Source organism: Lepidochelys kempii, chromosome 7 (assembly GCF_965140265.1).
Source record: "Lepidochelys kempii isolate rLepKem1 chromosome 7, rLepKem1.hap2, whole genome shotgun sequence".
In the NCBI taxonomy this organism is placed as follows: Eukaryota; Metazoa; Chordata; order Testudines; family Cheloniidae; genus Lepidochelys; species Lepidochelys kempii.
Window position 1 is genome coordinate 65,779,641 of NC_133262.1, and position 22,437 is coordinate 65,802,077.

The window sequence follows — 22,437 nt, forward strand, 5'->3', positions numbered from 1 at the left end:
GCCTCTCTCCACCGTGCCCTGTGCTATTTTGGCATAATATATATATTAGCATTTCTTCTTTTTGATCGGAGTTCTGCCTGCACAGATTCTTCTCCCCATACAGCAATCAGATCCAGTGTCTCCCGTTCGGTCCATGCTGGAGCTCATTTGCGACTCTGGGGGGACTGCATGGTCACCTGTGCTGCTGAGCTTGCCATGCTGACTAAACAAGAAATGAAATTCAAAAGTTCCCGGGGATTTTCCTGTGTACCTGGCTAGTGCAAAGGAAGTGCTGTCAAGAGTGGTCACATTGAAGCACTCTGGGATAGCTCCCGGAGGCCAATTCCGTCGAATTGCACAATGCTGTGTCTGCACTACCCCAAATTGGACCCAGCAAGGTCAATTTTGGCACTACTCCCCTCGCCGGGGAGGAGTACAGCAGTCAATTTTAAGAGTCCTTTATGTCGACGGAACAGGGTTGGTTGTGTAGACGCACTGCTTATAAAATGACCTAAAGCGGCTAAATTTGACCTAACCTTGTAGTGTAGACCAGGGCTAAGATGCCTGAATTACTTTAAATAAATGAAGGAGAAAGAGGCCAGGTCATCATCAGTAATTTGCTCCCAAATTCATTTGAACGTAACAACCAATGCATCAGCAAGCAGACCTAAAATTTCTACTTTTCCTTTGTTCCTTTTTCCTCTTGTCAGGATAAGCAACTAATAGATTTAATTTAGTGAAGACCATTAAAGCATGCTTAGAACAGAGCAGAACAGAGAAAAGTTTTTGTTAAATGTTTTATTATGTATATTTACAAAAAATTGAAGCAGTCACTTGCTCCAATACAAGGCCCACCAAAATTACATCTTTAGAAAAATCTTTATACATAGCAACACAGTACAGTACTAAAAGAATCTTCCATGCTACACTCAAGTATTTATCTGTAGCAAGGAGAAGTTTATTATCCCTCAATTTGTGTCTTAATCACATCCTTAAAATAATACCCCTCCCCCCCAAATAATTTGATATAGATCTACTGGTCTGCAAGAGGGCCATCCAACTGAAGTATGTAAGTTTACTCTGCAGGTTGCATTTTGCTACTGCTTCCCAAAAATATTTAAGAGTGGCTTGTAATGAGTTTAGTACCAATTTCCACACTAGTGATTTGTAGGCCTCCAAATCTGTCCTCTTTTTACCTTGCCTGAACCTACATAAGATATGTCTCAGTAGCTCACTCAAAAACCACAGATTCATATTTTAGGGTAGCAATATATAACATTTCATCTAGGTCTTCTCTTTTTTTAATACATCCTCCTCCAAATACAGAAATCACTGCTTCATCTCAGACTCTACAGACAAAAGGGCTTATCTTCTCTTAACACAGCACTGTATCTTTCTATTGGCCATGAAATGTAATAAAAATCCAAGTGCACATGCACCCCGTCCCAGAGACCAAGTCACATTTGGATGCACCCAGGCACGCAGCAGGTTAGACATTGAGCTGGCTTCAGTTCATGATTGTACAATCTTAACCTTAGAAGTTAAGGAGACTGCTCTGAAGGCTATCCTGTTCCTTTCCATTCTGACCCAAGTTATGAAGCTATTTGAAGCAAATTTGCTGTGCTTGCTTCCAGGCAATATTGCTTACCAAACAAACAAAAACCAAACGCAAAAAACAGTTCTTAAAAGTTAATTTTTCCCCGCATATCACCGGTGTACATTCAGGAATATTGTATTTATATTGAACGGTTTTCGTGTATTTTCAGACTGAAGATTACTCCAATGAGTTAAAGGGAGAGTAAGGCATTGTTCTAACAATAAACAATAATATTTAAATATTAAACAATAATATTTCAGTTTTCACTATCAAACATGAAAGATGACTTTTCTACTTCACTCATTAAAAAAAAAAGTTCAAAGAACCTTGGGTGACTTATGAGACATTTACAAAAATAAGGCTGCCACATGCTTACAATTTCAGCACTATAACACTTGCTATACCATGAAAAAAGTTAGCTGTGTACCATCCTTGTACACAAAAGCCTTCTCTCAAACTTTAATGCCAGCTTTGCTTCACATTTTGTAACCTCCATTAAATCTCACTGGAACAGAATCTTTAGGAGGAAAGTACAGCACCAAATAATAATATAGTAGAAGGAGAGTTTATGGAAATGATAATACAAAAGGCACAGTTTTGCGCAGAAATCTGACAGCATTGTTTTCTATTAACAATGGCAATATTCAGTCACTGACATTACACAAGCAAAATATAAGTGAGTTGGTCTTCTGGTATATGCCTCCCAAAGTCTGGTCCTCTTATACTTTTACTAATACGTATCTGTGCGTTTGGGTGAGGAACAAGGTGGCGTGAATTGGGCATTCAATGCAACCTTGGAGTGCTCATTCCTCATCTTTAGGAACTGCAGATGTGACTTCTGCAGCTCCCATTAAAAGGCCATTTCCACATACACCCTGCCCATATTCAGAGATCAGTGTGTTGAACAAATCTTTGTCAAATCTGAACAGAGTAAATAGCTCAGTCGTACTGATAAAAGCAAACTAAAACCTTAGACAGCACTGCGAGAACATTCAAGGTACAATAGCCTGCCACACTGCAAGAATCCAAATGGTTATTCATATACTACAAAGCATCAGATTTCTAAGATGCACACTGTATAACTTATCTTCTAGATCTAGTACTACAACCTCACACACAGTGCATGTGTTTTATACACCCCTCTCTCATGTTCAGCTGCCCCCCTTTCGAAAGTTTAGTTAGTGTAAACCCAGAGAAGTTATTCAGTTTATATTCATTTTTCTGACTACTCAGTGGTGTTACCAGGATTTTGCTTACAGGAAGTCTTCATGTCTACAGACTAGCAGACCATGGATATACAGCAATAATCACCCGCTCTTTGGGGGGCAAAAAATCCCTGATAAAAGTAGTACCTTCTACTATCCTGCACTGCAATCAACATCTACTGACAAACCATCACATGCTACTTGACTTTTCTTTAGCCTTGTCATGAGAACACCTGAAACAAGGTTACATCTCTTGTCAAGCTCCGTAATGCAGCGATAAACCTTAAGGGAAAGAGACTGCAGAGATGATTTTCAGGCAAAAAGGCAGTATATTTCTGCCACTATTTAATAATGTCTTACTTCAGCATTTTGCCAATCTCAATTAGTAGGTTCAGCACAAAGGACATATTGTCTCCTTGAGCAAAAAGCTCTTTTCTTGTAAATGGCTTACACTGCTTTTTCATGTTGCATGGACCAACACATCTTGTAAAACCTAATAGCAATTATATTTCTTTTGTAAAGAAATTATTAGATTGAAAGCTTGCCTTCCTCTGGTACTGAAAGCTTGCCTTCCTCTGGTATCCTAATGTTTTAACATCTAATTCTTAGCTGTAACCGCCTTATATGCGTCTTTTGTAGTCATTTAACCAGTTCTACTAGTGACCCTCTAGTGGTAGCAGTCCAAAAACTTCCAGTTCTAAAGGCACCAATGTCACTGCACCTGTGCTTTGTATTCAAAACACCTCAACTCTCAACACCAAGAAATTGAGTGTATCTGTCAGAAAATAGATGTTTTTATTTGAGATGACATAGGAAATAGAAAGTCAATTCCTACTACACCGCATCCACCAAGCTTTGGGAGTATTTATTTTAAGTAATGTAACAATTCCTCCAGTTGTCTTCCAGCCAGTGTGTTGCATCTTTTCATATTTGTAGCATGGAAAATCCTTGCATATTAGCAACTAAGCATAGTTAACCGACATTCATTTTAGACCAATTTCTACTTCAATGTATAGACGAGTATCTCCTTTAAAAGTCTGTATCAGCAACTAGTGAACAACTGCCCAACTCCTGTGACAATATTTCACTTACCAAGTCACAGCTCACACTTATTTTGAGATGAGTGTAGTAAAAACACTAAGCTTTATACCATTGGTGCCCCTAGCTCCTATGTGATAAGTGGAATATGAAATTCGTTATCAAAAATAAGGGGCCTCCTAGGAGGGGTCGACTCCTTGTCTGCTTTGTGCAGCAGTTTGAAGAGTCCTGTTCCAATGTTCATCGGAATTCCCATGATGATACACTCAGAAACACCTAGAAGAGAAAAAAAACAGGGTTAAGTGACTAAAAGGTTTCCAAAATTACTTGTTCTGCTGATTCCCCTCTGTAGACGTCCCCACAGCAAAACCTTGTTCGAACCTTTACATATAAACCCAAACATGTCAAAAGCTCTCTCCACCAGACACAGTTAAGCAAGATACTCATCACAACCAATGCATTTTTTTCCCCCTTGCTAAACACGTTTGCCAACCATCAGCAGTGAAGAAGCTTCAGTTATAAAATGGATTTATAGCTTTCTGTCTGACACTGGAATTTACAGTGGACAAGGCACTGCCTATTGTTAGGTATGAACCAAACTCTGCTGGGAATATATCCTGCATGTTGACTCGTCACAGCGGCAAGGCTTTTGTGCAGTCTGGTAAAGTTCTCTTTGGCTGACAGATTTTCAAATGAAATGAAGTCTGGAGTTTCTCACCACTTTAGCTGTTTTGATTAATTTTTTTTGCATTTTGATGACTCAGAAGTGCATGTGTTGAAAGTTATCAATCTTGCCATGGATTTAGCCCATGAAGTGAGCCCCAGTGCCTTTGATGTGTCAGTTAATATATGGTTTGGAAGTCCATGCAATGCATGCAATAGATGTGTACATGCAAAAGGTTATTTCCTACCTTTTCAGCAATGTGCTGTATTACTGTGTTTTAGATATGTACCCCTAGAACACTGCTCTTCAATTACTATATGTTCAAAGATTTCAGCTACTACACATGAAAATAAAAAGTGTTTTGTCTCTACTTGGATTGTTGGCTCCTTGGAGCAGGGACTGTATTTTTGTTTATTTTTGTTCTGAGTTTCTACAGCCTAACACTATGGGATCCTGGCTTATGACTGGAGACCCAACACACTACAATAATTCAAGTAAGTAATAATGAAGAGCAATAACATGTGCCCTTCGAACCAAAATGACGATGTATCTATATTTCCTACTCTTATGGACATGTGATTGTGCACAGCCTGCCTGTAAGAAAAACTGACAATACTACCTCTTTACATTTGGAAATAAGACAATTCTATGTTTGTCCATCCCATTTCCTTATTTGAACTAAACTGTTACATGAAGAGGGTAGCGTGAAAAGGACCTTAGTACAGTCTTGACTGAGGGAGAGGGCAACCAACTCAGTCACAGAGGGGAATTGGAGCAAACATTTCCTTTTCCATATCATTCAGGACGGAGCAAGTTCATCTTAAGACCTTTCCTTTAACCACAATCAAAGCAAAGACAAACAAACATTAATAAAAGTCAATCACAAGGGAGGCACAGATGGCTAGAAAGAGACACAGATCTTAAAATATGTACGACCCATGCCAAGCTTTCCAAACGATCTCTATCTATTCACAAGCATTTCTATCCACAAAGCAATGGATTCAGCTCTATATTTTCAACACATCCCAAATGAAGCCTCTGTTATATTAGTATTTTTATATTTCAGTAGCACCCAGAAACCCCAATGAAGGATAACAGCTCCACTATGCTAGGCTCTGAACTAACATGTAGTCAAGATAACTAGAGTTGTAATGAAATCTGCCTGCCTCCCCAACTCCTCAGCTTAACTGAGTAGATAACTGTCCATTAAAAAAAAAAATTTTTTTTTTTTAATGTGAACTAAAATTGGATGGGGAAAACAAACGGGAATAAACAGATTTCTAATCATGTACAGAGTATGCATGAGAATTTAAAATGTAGGGTTGAAAAGGATATACAATCAAATGACAAAACTCAAATATTTAACTACCAAGATACAGTTGATCTAGAAAACTGCATCAGCTTTTTTACATTTTAGTTTTAGTCAGTTTGTGCCTTTCATCTGTTCAGTGGAATAAGAGAAAGCTGCAACTGATATTAGTTCAGTAATTTATAAGCCTAGAAATATGCATGTACATTCTGAAGATGAACTATCAGTTTGAACAACAGCTCTCGCTAGAATTTTATACCTTGTTTATCCCCATGGCCTAAGAGTTCAAGCCCCTTGGCCTTCTGGGTTTTCTTGTTGCAGTTGATAAAACCCATCATAATTATTCATTATTCTAAGTACCACAGATATGTTCAGCACTTTAAAGTACAAACAAAAAGCGAGCCTAAAAACAAAACAGGGAACTATTTCCCTTAATCTGCTTTAGGTCTTAGTAATAGTGAACAAAACTTGTAGAGTGAATACAAAAAACACTGCTCTTGATAGGTAATTAAGGAGAGAGACTAATTTCCTGCTATTTCATTTAGTTAAGGGGAAAAAATCCCAAGGGACAAATTTAATCCCCAGCAGCACAGGCAGGGCTCCAACTGATTAACACCTTTGGATGGGAACTGGATGTGGTCCCCAGGGTAGTGTCTGTCAGACTTCTGGGAACAAGTTGTTTTATCCAGCCCCATTTCTGAAGCATCTAGCATATGACCTAGATTCATTTTAGTATTTTCGGAGGCACACTGAAAGCTTTGGCAGGCAGGCAGGCAACACACACACACACACACGCGCTTTAAGGGTGTGTTGCAGATAAGCGAATACTGCATGCTTCAGTCTAACCGACAATACCTACCACACACAGAATCCTTCTGCCCAAAGTAGGCAGCATCAAACAGATGGTCTGCAGTCTTTTCAAAAGAAGCCAGCATTAACACACTTTCCTTCATTTTTGCCAGCCCAAACCTAGTAATGCCCAGGACTTCACCCTACATCAATGCAGAAACATAAAAAGACAGTAATGGTTCCAGGGGTTCAGTTAAATTTACTGAAGAATCAAAGTAAGTGGATACGACAAAATATATAGTTTATTTTAACAGTATTGAACAAAAGTCTACAGTCTGAAGTGAAGCCTCTGTTCTGCTGCTTCATGCTTAAGTCTTTTGAAGGTTAAAGCTTTGGTAGTAATGAAAGTTTAAATAAAACCAAAAAGCATTTATTCACAGGCTGTAGGATCAGCTATAAATCGCTTGAAACTTTATGTTGTCAATGAAACTGGAAAAGATGTGAATCAAAAAAGGCATATGGATGACAGAAAAATGTTCAACTATTAATCAACCACTTCAAAGCAAAACAAACCCCATCTTTGTGGAGGCTATTAGAAGGCTGCTATAAAGAACTTAGCGGAGACTGTCAATTATTGTTGGCCAATAAATCTGACTCCAAGTGTAAAATGACTGGATAATGCAAATCCTCGATTTTAGTCACTTTAGAAAAATCCACCTGAGGGTAAACATATTAGATCTAATCCTGTTTCTAACTCATGTTGCTACAACACACCTTGATGTAATGGAGCTAGTACAGTTCTGATACATGGGACAGAAGGGTAAGGGAAAGAAGTGGATGTTGGAAACCTGACAAGCTTACCAACACTGTAGTCTGTGCCCCTTCTCCAATGAAGTGGAAAGTGGGGCTGTGAGCTTGCTGCAGACAAAATTTTGGAAAGGTGCCACAATCAGCACAGAAGCTATTGCAGTCCCAAAGGTGCAACAGTAACTGCCCTGCAGCTTCAGGAAACAAGGAAAAGCTACAATTCCTTAGCTGCTTTCCCTAAGGGCAAAGTTCCCCTGCGTTAAACTCCTGTCCTCTAGCTTGACACATGGGAAAGGATTTGCTCCATTATGTACATTAACAGAAATACAGCTCGGTTATAGTCAATATACATTATCATGGAGGTGAATAGCTATTTTCCTTCCCTGAGGAGTACTGACATTGCATCAAAATGGCAAGTGCTAGAACCCTAGTCCATTATGTAATCTGCTTCCATTTGCAAGGACTCTACCCTGCCCTCTGCTATGAAGCACAGCTGCTGTGCTTTCAAATATATGAACAGATATACACAGCGGTGTACATGCTTGGGTGCCCACACGAACCCTAGGCTCTTTATTGTAAAGTGCCAATGAGTTGACCTCCAGGGTGAAATAAAGACACCCACAACCTCTAAATGAAGCTCTTCAAACATGCTGTTCTCCAATTATGGATTAAGTCACCATTTAAATTTTAGGTATCAACTCAGTCATGGGGCTTAATTAGTGTGATTAGCAGTTACTTCAGTATATAGCCTATTAATACTCCTCAGCTGAAAGCTCTTCTATTGACTCTATAAAGTTAGTTTGGGTAAAGAGACCAAAAAGAACGCAGCACAAACCTTGTATGTCATCAGATCTGATAGCAGCATAACATGCCTCCTGTCAATGCTCATACCATGGTTTACCATAGTGTACTGAATCTCATTGATAATGGTTGTTCGAGCAGCTTCAATCCCTAGTGTTTTCTCTACCTAGGAGAGAGATCACGGATAAAATGAAGAGGTGAAGTGCTTGGACCGCTGAAACATTTCTTTGCTTGCACATGGGACCGAAGATTTTCTTAGTGATCTAACTAGAAAAATCTGAAGTGATTTTCCTGGGATGCACATTCTACCAACCCACCACTTTTTTTTTTTTTTTTTTTTTAAAAGATCCTGAATTAATAAAAACATTTGCTCATTAAAAGTAATTGCAGTTGGCAGCTGAATTAGCCTTTTATGATAATACACACACTGACAGGTTACTTGTGAAAGTAGAAGTGATCAGTTGTAAATTGCATTAACTGTCTGTAAATGAGCATAAGTAGGAATCAAGATGCAGCCAGAAGTAGTGATAACACACACTTGAGCATTACCTCATAAGTGTTGTTAGAAGTGGTCTTAGTTCCTTTGACTCCATGGGTGGCCATGACAGCTCGTAGGTTATCTCCTTCCACCAGAAGTTTGTATTTCTCCTTGCCACTCTGCTCATCAATGTGAATGACAGCTCGAGATACCTCTGGGATACCTTGCACTACAATCTTTTCAAAATAAGAAGTTGTATAAACTCAACTTGTCCTGTCCATGCAGCTTTAAATAGACAACGTGAGAACACTTACATCTAAGGCTTTAAATCAAGTCCTCAAAGCTATCTAAAAACTCCACTTTCATACAGTGGTCTGAACATTCAAAAATAAATATTAGTGTCTGATTTCTATTATGTGTTGAATGCTCCAGAGAGACATGTAAGAGGGGCATTCACCACATTACTGTTTTATAACTAGTCTTCTCTGCCCCCACATCTAGGGGGTCCAGAAAATCAGACGTACCACAGATCTCTGCCTCTTCCTCTATATGACACTCAGCATGCACCCTGTCAGTTACAGGTTTTTGTTTGCAATTACATTTAAACCTAAACTAGACTTGATCCTCACACATAAGCTTGGCAATGCATTTGACAGATTTTATTATGGGCTCCTTTCAAAACCTGCCCTATTTTTAAGTGGTAGAAAATTTGGTACTCAAATAGCACTTTCCAGCTTCTAAATGTCTTATGATCAAACATACTTTGTAAGAATGTTGTAAGAAAAATATTACAATCTCCATTTTATATAGGGGGAGAGAGACAGGAAATGTTAAGCATTGCTGGCATTAAAACCGAGGAGTTCTGGACTCAGACAGCTAGACCATATTGACACTCAATACAATCTAGAACACAAGTATTTCCCTCATACAAATTGAAGCAGTTACCAATTGCAAAAGGAAGAGATTTACTTACCTTTGGTAGCTCTTCTTTCAGGGATTGCAAGACATAATACATTGAACTCTTACTATTCTCACGAGGGGTCACACAAACAACTGCCTCTCCATGAACGGCAACATCCCCAGGCTTCACTCTTAGCTTAGAAGTGCAGATAGAATATCGCACAGTCTCTGCATTCACCTGTGGCAAAATGATTCCTTGAATATTAAAATATGTCCTTTAACTATTTTAAATCTTTCAGCCATGCAGAAATCAGATTTCTGCTCCACTAATCAATCAGGATACTATCACAGCTGCATGGGGCTAACAAACGGAATGCTTGCAGATTATCACAAAATGGCTCTCAGAGTGACATGTGCCCCTGTGCAGATGGTCCACACGGGCTCAGATGCCACTTCAGTCTCACTGAAGTGTTGTATAAGGGTGAACTTTTATTGAATAGGACACAGAACTAAACTATTTGCCGTGTTACTGCAGTTGTGTCGGTCCCAGGATATTAGACACACAAGGTGGGTGAATAATGAAGATATTACTGTGATGCTGGTAAACCACCTGCCAGCTCTGGCCAAGGCTGTAGGCATTAGCTAAGAACTGACAAACTCATAGCTGGAAACCAAACCAGCTCACCTGTATGTTAGTTTTGTTCAAAACAGGTCTTAGTCTTACCAGAATATATTTAGTGTTTAGACTCTAATGCATGCAGCAACTTGCAAGCATTTCATAGTCTCACTTGTAATGTCTGTACCCCATGCTGTAAAGAAATATGTACATATTGCTTTATAACTTTGAAAATGTTTGCTCTGAACTTGTGAACCCACGCACGGGAATCATCTCCCACACACAGTAAGGAGGCCTATCAAGATTAAACAGGCCATTAAGAATCATCATAGTACAAAGGATTGGTCAATGGTTCTATGGTCTTGGAAATGCTATGTACAAGGGGGTTCGTCTCATGGACTGGAAGGCCAAATGTAAGAGATAAAACATGGTCACATAAAAATTTGTCATCTCTTTGCTGTTTTAACCACAGGGGCAGAAACATTATACAGAGGCAGAGATCCCCAGGGTCCACCCTGAAAGACATTTTGAAATGACAGATTATCACATCTGTATCATCTTTAGGAATCATGTTTAGGAACTCATTTGTGTAGGTTTGCTTGCTTTAACTTGTAAACAACTTTTATTTCTTTTTCTAGTTAATAAACCTTTAGATAGTTTGTTACAGGACTGGCTACATATGCTGTCTTTTGTGTAAGATCTGGGGTAAGTGACTGGTCTCTTGCAGTTGGAAGCAACCTGAACAGTGTGTGATTTTTGGTGTACGTGACCATTTAATCACTAAGTCCAGCTTGTAAAATCTAATTATAGAGCATACCACCAGTTTGGGTTGTCCGCCCTGTTTTCGATCGTCTGCCCTGAGATAGACTCTCACAGACAGCATGACAACTACCTCACGCACCTTGTCTCACAAAATTAAACTTGCATTCTGAAGGCCACATAGCACAACAGCCATTCACCTCAGAAGATTTGTTCCTAGCGAAAAGCTCAAGAGAAAATAATTTTAGCAATGGTCTACTTACAAGATGACCATAAATCTGTGAAAAACTTAGTTGGTCTATTGAATAAATCCTGAAGTTAAATAGGTCAGGAAACCTCAACACTGCTTGCCTGTGCTATTCCCAGCTCTAGGCAATGTTCTGAAATGTCAACTTTGAGTACTAAATGGAGTTGTAAACCTTATATGGACGTCCTGTGGATGGCACTTTCCATTTGCTCTTTAACTACCTTGTTTCATTGACATCTCTGAAAAGGGCATCAACTGGTGTGGAGGAAGGGACCACTGCTTGTTCTGGGTTTTCCAAGTAGTACAGTCAGCAAGATCTGAAAAACTCACCTCTAGTCTCAGCAGTCTAATCCGCTCCAGAGAGAGTTTGACCAGTATAAAGCAATCATCAGGAAGAAACACTTCTTCAATGTACTCGGAAATCTGTAAGTTACAGATCAATATGGAATAGTTAGAATCTCCCTCAGAATGGTTACTGTCCACTACAAAGAGTCTGCAATAATACAGACTAGAGTTTTTAAATTTAATCTAGTACCAACAGTGAAGATTTTCCTACCTCTCCTAATAGGGTTTTCTCAATTCTTCCCTTAACCAGACGGGCAAAATCAGAATCATCATCCTTGTCCAAGTGTGCTGTGATAATAGGTGTGCTACGCAGAATAAGACACAGCTATAAAATTTACTAGCTAGATTATAAAATAGCAGCTTTCTGTACATCCTAGCTTCTGTGGACTGTCTCAACTACCATTCACTACAGGGACAAATAGGACAGGCTGTAAAAGACTGCTGCTTGCTAGGAAATAATAGTACCCCAAAATTGACAATCTCTAAGAAAATTATTCTTTAAATAACTCAAGCTTGAAGGAATAAGACAGTTATTGGAATTCAAACTCCAACGTACACATACTCCAAGAGGTTATAGTAAGTTTTTATGGCTTAGTTTACTGAGCAGTGCTTAAATATGGCTCCAGTTGCACATCAGAAATATTCAAGTGCTTTAACTACTGCTTGAGCTAGACTCATCTGATGTAGACTAATCTCTTGACAGTCTGTAGTCTTTAAGTGAATGTTTCAAAGGAAATGAACACCTAACCTTGTGTTTTGGCCACTAGAAAAGTCATTATTTGGATGGAATGAAATATGTGATTTTCTGCCAATTAAGATATAAATTTGATGAGTAACCTAGTTCATCTTGTTTGGCTATCTGACAGTGTAAGCCTCTCATATTCCTGTAAGACAGATCCTACTTTGGGCTGCAGGTTAATCACTTCTCACTAAAGGAGAGAAATAAAAAAAAGGTTTCAGTACCTGATTGCTTTGGAGGCATTAATAATTTCTTTGATTCTAGGAACACCCAGAGTGATGTTCATTGAGGCAACACCAGCAAAGTGGAAGGTTTTCAGAGTCATCTGTGTGCCAGGCTCACCAATACTCTGAGCACACAGAGCTCCTACTGCAGAGCCAGGCTCCATCTGTGCCCTAAGAAGAAAGCCAGGGGTTAAAAAAAACCAAACAAACTTCTGATCAAAAACACGTATAAAACAAATTGCTCATTAAGACACTAAATCTAGGCTGAGCAAAGTTAAGCATTATTCCAGGAGTGCTAATAAGAGTTTTTAAACTGTATTTTCTTTGCCAGCACTGGGGCTGGCAGGAAAAGAGACAAACACCAATCTCATGCAATCTGAACGACTGCCAGGGGCATAGAGAAATTCCTCTGCCCCAGGTGTAAAACATTCCACAACTGGTCAGGTCAACTAAAAAAGTTCATCTTCTTCTGAAGTATTAGGTACTGGTCATTGCTCAGAATTTGTCATCAGATGGACTATTGTGAACCAACACACTGGCAATTCTCATTTTCCAAATACAAATTCTCCATACTGGATTTCAGTACATTATAGCAGCTCTTTTTTTGGCTTTTCAAGAGAAAAAGTTCTGTATCATGGGTCACCTTAGAGAAGTCTAATTTTTGAGAGAGGGAGAGCCTCTAATGAGAATAAAATCAGATCATGTTATTGCTTTATTATAGCATCAATAAATCAGCTAATCAAACAGATAACAGCAACAGCACAGGAAGTGAAGTATCCCACCATATGCAACATGAAGCTACAAAGAAGAAGAGAGGTTCTGATCAGAAGTTACATTTTAAACTGCAGTTTTGTCAGGACATTGGAATTAACACTTCTATTTTTGCAAAGAGTGAAATGGGATCAGCACTCCAGGAACACATCTTCCCCTAACACCAAAGTCAAGGGAGAATGCCACCTGCTAAATCAGCAGTGCAACCTTCAGCATAACCCTGGGTTTTCCTTGGAGAACATCCTTTCCAATACAACCAGGCCTTACAGACGTTAGCCTGTGAGATCTGATGCAATCAACAACTAGGTTGTATGGCAGCAAACAACAGTTATTTAAATTAGGGCTGGTCTACACTCAAAACTTACACTGGTATAGCTACGTCTCTCTCTGACAGAGAGAGTACCTCAGTCTTGGTAGGAGTTCTCGGTGGTGCCACTCCTGCTCAAACTACAATGTAACTAAGCAAAGAAATGTTTCACAGCAAGTAAGTCCCTTCCAAAAATCACAAGGAGAAGATTACTACATCAAAACCTTAATTAAAACCAGAATTTACCAGTGTATCTCGAACACCATCCAAGGCTATACAAACATGTTAACACCAAAAAGGAAGCTGTGGAACAGGTAACAGGTAATATGCTTTGCACTGAAAAATATTACCCATGTGAGTGTAAGCAAAGAAAACCAACAAGTCAGTTAATTTACAGCAGACTTGTTAATTATCTTCAACATAAATCTAGTGCTTTTAGAACAGTGGTTTTCAACTGGGGGTCCACAGACTATATCTAAGATTTCCAAAGAGGTCTGCACCTCCATTTGAAATTTTTTAGGGGTCAGCAAATGAAAAAAGGTTGAAAACCACTGTTCTAGAAGCATTAAGCGACAGCAGCAATAAGCTTAGCAAATAACCAATGCAGTGAGTGCACGTAGGAGACCAGAGGATAGCTATCACCCTCATTTATATCCCAATGAACCAATCCCAAGGCATTATGAACCTTTTCTGTATATATGAATCAACTCACAATGAATAACAGAGAGAGAAGAGCCTCCAGACTATCAGCGTTTTCTTACAGCACAGAAGCGGTCTCCCAGAAATGAGGGTCAGACTGTGGACCAATGTTGTGTGAAACTAAAGATAATGATTGTCTACAGTCTGTTTATAGATCAAGAGTAACAGTCAAGGTTGTAATGGCCTTCAAATTGACCTAACTTGAACAGTATCCCAACACTAAGGCCATGTCTACACTAACACTTTTGTCAGTATAACTTATGTTGCTCAGAGGTTTGGAAAAAAACCCCACACCCCAGAGCGACATAAGTCACACCAACAGAAGCGACAGAAAGCACTATTGTAGCAACAATTACATTCTCAGATTTAAGTCAATCAGTTACAAGCCCTACCCCTAGTTTGTATAATAAATGGTGAACACTAGATTGATATAAGCCAATTAGAAGAAAACAAGACCTGAAACTTGTACCTCATGTATTTGTCCCTACAGGTCTCTAGAAACTTCTCTAGCTGCGTTGGGGTAATTCGATCCAATTGGTACAAGACACGTGGCTGAAGAGACAATGAGACAGAAATGTTAGATATCCAATGGGCTATGGAGCTTTACTGTAAGTGCATTTGTTGTTACCCCTCTGAAGGCAGTTACCTCTGTTGTGCCATTGTCATTAATGCCATACTTGTCCCTGGTTTTTTTGATCTTTTCAGAAACGCTTTTGATGAACTTTTTAATCTCCTGAAATTAAAAAAATAAATGTAATTATGCAATATCTGAGTCTCATACTCCAGCCTTACTATGGTAAATGCTATTTGGTTACAGATCTGGAAGAACTTTTTTACAATACTAAATCAGAAATGCACACTATGAGAAGGAAGACAGCAAAACCTAGACACACAGTATGTGGGTACCACAAACCAAATTCACCCTTGGCGTAACTGAAAAAAACCCAACCACAGTACATCAGGAATTTGTACCAATACATATAAAGTATCCTTCCTCAGCATTCTCCTAGAAACTGACAAAAATAGTTTTGACTTTGCTGACCTAAGATTTTCCACTTTGGAGGATCCTTCTGCTTCCCACTTACCCTCTTTTTCCTGCTCCCCAGCTGTTGCGTTTTAGTTATGCAATGCCAATATTAGTGACAGGCTCGCCTGGTTATATTTTAAAAGTTAATGGTTCCTGCAGAGTTAAGTCCTCCATTTGCACACAGACAGGATCAGCATAAGCAGCAACAAAGAAACCTTCTCCAAACTCTGCTACTATGTCAATGTACCTCAACAGTGACTTGGGAGAACTATTTCTACAGCAGAGGACAATTCAGTTTTCAGAGTCCATTCAAATCCATGGCCTCTTTGCTGAGGCAGCCAATTGTTGTGGTGACTGTGTGATGTGGACACTTATCCACTAGGTACAGCACTAATCCCACCAACTCTCTGAGGTGATCAAAATCTGCAGAGCCATCCAATGTCCTCAGTAACTGGGCATTTAAAAGTTACTCCATCCACTACATAAATATCAGGATAAATAAATTCCTAGCCATTTCATAACCACAGCACTCACCATTAATAAAACACTGTCAACAGAGTATATTTGTCACAGCAGACTCTGCAGGTTGAATCCTAGATGTGGATGTTTTGTTCAACATTCAAGACATTTTTAGTTTAACAACAGTCCACTACTGTAAATCAGAATTTGCAGACAAGGTCAAAACGGAAGACTTAGATAATAAAAGTATGCCACAGGAATTGGTGCTTCAGTTTATCCCCATTTACAAGATTACAAATGTAATAAGTTATTTCTGCCTAGTTTCACCTTGCAATATACTTTTCTCCCTTTAATCAGGTTCACTGAAAAGTATTCTTTTCACTTTTACAGATTCTTCCACCAGAGCATCTCAAACCTCAAGCATATGTTACTCCTTAACAGCGAAGTATTAAATAACCACATGATAAGTAAGCATCATCTCCCTACTACAGATGAGCAAATGGAAAGGGAGGTTAAATGATTTGGTAAGGTTACAAAGGAAACAGTACTTCCAACCCTAAGGTACCAAAAATCATGAGATGGTTTTTAACTATACAACTTTGTGAACTTTTTGAGCCACATTTCAATTGCTACTCTAACCAGGAGGGCTAGAAATTTACTTATTAAAAAATGAAAGCCTAGATTTTTACCTAAGCACATGCCTCCCAGAGCTGGGCTATTTGAAAATAAATCAAGCATTCTAAGACTTGCAATGAAATGGCAAGAGTTAGCAACAGTGAGAGTCTTTGACAGAGACAGGATTAGGACCCAGACAAGCAAACTCATTTACTGACAATCCGTTTGCTTTAACTGTTCCTGAATACCTAAACAGCTTTCAAAACAGGAATTGGAATGCTTCTGTATACAGGCATCTGAGCTGCAAATCCTAGGTGATTCAACTGGAGAATTAGTCTGAACTCAACAAGATGAAATTCAGTATGAGAAGTGCAAAGTACTTCACTTAGGAAGGAAAAAAAAATCAAATGCACAACCACAAAACTGATGAATGAATAACTGATTTGGAGGTAATAATACCGTAAAGGATCTGGCTGCTGCAATGGATCATCAACTGAATACCAACAATGTGATGCAGTTGTGAAAAATGCTAATATCACTCTGGGGTGTATTAACAGGAACATTGTATGTCAGACATGGGAGGTAACTGTTCTACTCTATTCATCACTGGGGAGGCCTCAGCTGGATACTATGTCCAGTTTTAGGTGCCACACTTTAGGACAGACATGGACAAACTGGAGAGAGAGTCCAAAGGAGAGCAACAAAAATGATAAAAGGCTTAGAAAACCCGACCTTTGAGGAAAGGTTAAAAGAACGAGGCATATGTAGTTTTGAGAAAAAACAACCTGGGGGGGGGGGTGGGAGAGGAAGAAGAGGGGGGGAGGAAGAGAACCTGATAACTGTCTTCAAAAATGTTAAGTACCATTATAAAGAGGACTGTGATGAACTGTTCCCCATGTCTACTGAAGGTAGGAGAAGTAGTAATGGGCATAATCAGCAGCAAGAACAATTAGGTTAGATATTAGGAAAAACGTTCTAACTAGAAGGCAAATCATGCACTGGAATAGGCTTCCGAGGGAGATTGTAAAATCCCCATCACTGGAAGTTTTTAACATGTTGGACAAATCTGCCAAGAATGGTCTAGGTTTACTTGGTCTAGCCTCAGTGCAGGAAGCTAGACTTGGTGACCTCTTGAGGTCCCTTCCACACCTACATTTCTAATATTCTCAATTAAAAGCTAGTTTTAACTATCATAACAAAGAAATGTTGGTACAGAATGCAAAGTGAAGCACTGGAGAGAGATTTATTCTTTTCAAGGGTCTTCCACATGCATGAGAAGGGAAAATGACAACCAAAGTTCCCAAGACCTTTCCAAGTGTCAATGGGAAATGATGCTAAGTTACTTCCAATTGCCATATACTAGTACTTCTGAAACAAGCTGGAGTTTCAAGCTATTAGACTGAGTTAATAACCTTAGTGGTTAAGATGACCGATATGAGAGAGGAGAGAAAAAAGCGGTGTGCCGAAATAAAACCTTAGGTGACTAATTCTTGGAATTTAGTTAGCAGGAACCTTCTCATCGCATCTGAGCTTTGTTTTCATCCAAAAATTAAAAAAGATGCAGTGGATTAAGGCAGGAGAAATCTTAATTATAATTTGCCAGACAGTAGTATATTGTCCCATTTGTTACTGTAAGATCTTGCACAAGTATCTTAAGTTAAATAGCACTAACATTAATGCTCATACAGTGCACACGCATGCTATAATTACCTCATTATACTTTTCATAACCTGTCTCAGTTAATGCCTTCAAGAATGAATGGGGGGGGGGAAGGTAAAAGGACAGAAGAAAAAGTAACAATGTTTGCAATTTACTGGTCAGAAAGAAATCTTTCAAAAAAGTTAATGCTAAGATGATGTAGCTATATCTATACATCTTAGTTTGACTTCTGAAAGGAACATTAAAATTTAGCGCAGTTATAAAATAAAGAAAATTAACTTTGAACTTTATGACGCTATCAGATCAGAATTTATTTCTAGGAGCTGTGAAGAAACTGTTTACCAGCCCATGAAGTTAAGATTTGTATACATTTCTATTTGTATCCACAGTAGTCTACTGACTCAGCACTGGCATTTGGATAGCAAGTCATGTATATAAAGAACTGTTTACAAATCTTGTCACCTTCTGCTCTGGAGCATAGTGATCCATCATAAATAGCAAAGAGCCACTAGAGCCAGTCACTGAAATTCATAGTCTCATCACTGATAACCCAGAGGCCATTTCAAGCTTATCAGTCCAGGTTAATTCTTCATTTTCTTAGGACTCATCTATATTGCCCTGCAGTTTGGTCTAAGGGGGTGTGAACAGCAACACGCACCAAAGTGCTGTGCTGTCACTCCCCTTTGCGAATGTCGCAGGCATGAACGAAAAGGTCTCTCTTCAGGATTATGTTAATGTGAACTAAGAACCTTTTAGTTCATGCCTGCAGCATCCACACGGGGGGAGTGACAATGCAGTACTTCGGTGTGCACTGCTATATACACCCGAATAGTCCAAACTGCAGGGAAGTGTAGACATTAGCATTTGTCACCGAAGGATAAAACTCAAATTAGGAGACAGTGTACATCTACTCATCTCTCTCAATATTTAAGTTACCTAGTACTTTCGTAAAACTTGTACATTATATTTTGTGAAATCCTTTTGCAAGCAGTCACACCATTTTTTTTTTAGGAGTGTGGATAAGCCTCAGGAAACAGGCCCCAATATAGCAAAGCATGTACTTGAAGTGCTTTGTTGGATTGGGAACCATAAGAAAATGAGTGTTTACGAAGGGAGCAGGGAAAATGATAAAAGATAGTTACACAAAAGATGGATAAAAGGGAAGAGCTCTTGATATTAGTACTTTCACAGTTATATGTCAAATATCACATTATTCCTTAACACTCCTCAGAGATAGCGAATTACTAGAACTATTTTGCAGATGGTTGCTCTAGACCTCATTTTTACTAAGAGATTTGATGAAGGTGTCTCAGCAGGCCTATGGTTGGCCCCTGCTCAAACCAGTAGACTTTCTTTCCTTTATAAAGTGATTGTAGCAAACACAGATTTACACAAGACAACAAAGGAAGAAATTAATTATCCACACTGAAGTGCTAGTATCACCCCACTGTGAACGCAATAATCAGAAATATCTTAAAGACAGTAGTACAGTAGGTGTTGCTGCTCGTAGCGGATAAAACTTTCCTTTGGAAAAGCTCTGCATCAGTTTTTAAATAAAAGCTCTCTCAATGTGTTTAGTATCCTTGATTTATGAGGGAAGTGATATTTCATGATTATTAAGATTAAAGTATTACCTGTAGGAAACTGTCTTGACAGCAAAGGAATTCAACTTTCTTCATGATGGACTCAGCAGTTAACACCAATTCATTTTTACTAAGAGCTGGTTCACTTTGACATGGATATACCGCCTTAAGCAACAACATAAAGAGTTATACTTCTACATATATAGAGACCACAGGGCCATGACATTAAACACTTTAGAGATTAGTTCTGTGTTCCACATGGACAACAGAGTCCCTTAACACTTCACTGAATAGTGTCCCAAATATATGTACTTGGAAAATCAATCCATATGTTTTTGATTATACAAATCAAATCAGAGCCAGTCACTTAAGTCCAAATTGCCACTTCCACAGAAAACCATTAGTCTTAGGCAAGATAACATATGAACATTCTGAAAAGAGATGTTCAGCATGTTTAGCATTCAAGTGTTTCACAATACCATGCTAGGCTTAGAGACAGCAAACCAGGCTCTCTTCCTGAGCTGAGAAATCCAGCAGAAGAATAATTTTCCAAACATTACTGTGTGCAATAAGGGCCCAGTCAATCATCCAATTAAATCAACAGTAGTCCAGCCACTGACTTCAATGGGCTCTGGATCAGGCATGAACATCTTAAAAAACCCCAAATGATAAACTAGTCACTCAATTTCAAATAAATCCTTACATTAGAATGATGCTCCATGTTGTATCATGACACTTTTCTTCATGTCCCAAATAGTATTTCATGCCTCTGACAACTAGAGAGCCTAAATGTATTTCAAAACAGATGATTTCAGAAAAATCTTACCCTGATGTTGTCCAGGACTCGCTTGAATTCCAAAGGTTCATCTTTCCCTTCCATCGCAGCAGGATCTAAGCCATCTCCCCCATAAATGAACTGTATAATGTCACCAGTAGAACTTCTGACAGTGAGATCATATTGAGAGCAAAGATCTTCAAGAGATTTCACCAGCCGTCTCTGAAACAAAGGAGGGGAAAGTAAAGACAACTGGTTTTTAGGAATATCCATGCATTTGAGTTACAAAAACCTATGGAATGTGGACTGAGAAAATAGAACTTTTTAATTCATACACCATCCATAAGATTTCATTTTATATTCCCCTGAGAGGACCAAAAAAAAAAAAAAAATCAACCTCAGCAGCAATAAAAAATTCAAAGCAACATGAAGGTCTGCAAGCTTTCCTTCCTGCACCTCATATCATTTAATTTTGGCTCGCGCGCACACACACACACAAATTTACCACCATTAGAACCTGATACAGCCCAATTTATCTGGATTTTAAAAATACAAACATGTTTTCAAGGAAATGCCTTTTCAATCATATGGTTTCTCTAACCAGCTTTGCTTCCTGGTATTTTTTTTTAAAAAAGCAAGAACACAGGAGACACATTACCACGTATACTGTCTTGTAGGGAGGAGAAGAAAAGAGCAGAGACAGTTAAAAATATCACCACTGAACATCAGCCTCTGAAGCTGACCTTTTAAAAAAAATATAGTTTTCTAAATTTATGAGTTAGCTTTCAAGGTGTGTGGGGCACATGTTCAACCCACATAGCTGCGATTAGGCAGGACTGGACAAACAGGTCTCAAAGGAACATGTGTTTACTTCAATTTAGAAATAGTAACAAGGTCCTTGAAAACACAAATCGGCATTTTAAGCAAACAGCAGCAGACTAGGGACCGAGTGGCTAGGCAGCAGTTCTGCAGAAAAGGACCTAAGGGTTACAGTGGACGAGAAGCTGGATATGAGTTAACAGTGTGCCCTTGCTGCCAAGAAGGCTAATGGCATTTTGGGCTGTGTAAGTAGGAGCATTGCCAGCAGATCGAGGGACGTGATCGTTCCCCTCTATTCGACATTGGTGAAGCGTCATCTGGAGTACTGTGTCCAGTTTTGGGCCTCACACCACAAGGAGGATGTGGACAAATTGGAAAGAGTCCAGCGGAAGGCAACAAAAATGATTAGGGGGCTGGAGCACATGACTTATGAGGAGAGGCTGAGGGAACTGGGTTTATTTAGTCTGCAGAAGAGAAGAAGGAGGGGGATTTGATAGCTGCTTTCAATTACCTGGAAGGGGGTTCCAAAGAGGATGGCTCTAGACTGTTCTCAGTGGTAGCAGATGACAGAACAAGGAGTAATGGTCTCAAGTTGCAGTGGGGGAGGTTTAGGTTGGATATTAGAAATAACTTTTTCACTAGGAGGGTGGTGAAGCACTGGAATGGGTTACCTAGGGAGGTGGTGGAATCTCCTTTCTTAGAGGCTTTTAAGGTCAGGCTTGACAAAGCCCTGGCTGGGATGATTTAGTTGGGGACTGGTCCTGCTTTGAGCGGGGGGTTGGACAGGAAGGGACAGGAAGGAGGTCATCTAACCCTGATATTCTATGATTCTAAGTTTAGAAAGCGTTTTATCTTTATTTCTCTTGTAACCATTTCTAACTTTAATGCCTTACATTTGTACTGACTTAAAAATCTCTTTTTGTAGTTTTACAATCAAGTGTTGTCTTGAAACTGAACTGTGTGGGTAATTCCATTTATGGTAGCAAACTGTTGTATACTAAGCCCCTGGAGGGGCAATGGACCTAATGTAGCTTGACTGTCCAGGAGAGGGCTGGACAGTGCAGAACATGCTTAATCTGGGACTGGAAGTGTGTTGGGGGTCACACCGCAAGTAGTTACCAAGGCTGCTGGAAGCCAGAGTGTGGCTGGTTTGCTGCCAGGCTTCCGGGGTCAGAGTTGCTGGACTTGGGCTATGGCAAGACACAGACATTCAGAGGGTAACCTGC

At 39.3% G+C, this 22,437-nt stretch overlaps 1 protein-coding gene across 3 annotated transcripts in view; it reads right to left on the minus strand.

Moving 5' to 3' along the window:
• Nucleotides 1–762: 762 nt before the first annotated feature.
• The window catches only part of POLR3A (RNA polymerase III subunit A), a 53,431-nt gene continuing 31,756 nt past the window's right edge, over nt 763–22,437 (minus strand). For 2 of the 3 annotated variants that reach the window (XM_073353229.1, XM_073353228.1), the window contains exons 20-31: nt 20,444–20,614; nt 19,669–19,782; nt 14,921–15,007; nt 14,744–14,826; nt 12,498–12,668; nt 11,746–11,839; nt 11,520–11,612; nt 9,641–9,805; nt 8,739–8,903; nt 8,224–8,355; nt 6,652–6,784; nt 763–4,095 (exon numbers count right to left, since the gene is read on the minus strand). In XM_073353229.1, coding sequence (XP_073209330.1) covers nt 3,950–4,095; nt 6,652–6,784; nt 8,224–8,355; nt 8,739–8,903; nt 9,641–9,805; nt 11,520–11,612; nt 11,746–11,839; nt 12,498–12,668; nt 14,744–14,826; nt 14,921–15,007; nt 19,669–19,782; nt 20,444–20,614 — 1,554 coding nt within the window. In that variant the 3' untranslated portion in view covers nt 763–3,949. The remainder of the gene's footprint in view (nt 4,096–6,651; nt 6,785–8,223; nt 8,356–8,738; nt 8,904–9,640; nt 9,806–11,519; nt 11,613–11,745; nt 11,840–12,497; nt 12,669–14,743; nt 14,827–14,920; nt 15,008–19,668; nt 19,783–20,443; nt 20,615–22,437) is intronic. The other variant, XM_073353230.1, reaches the window with a different exon arrangement.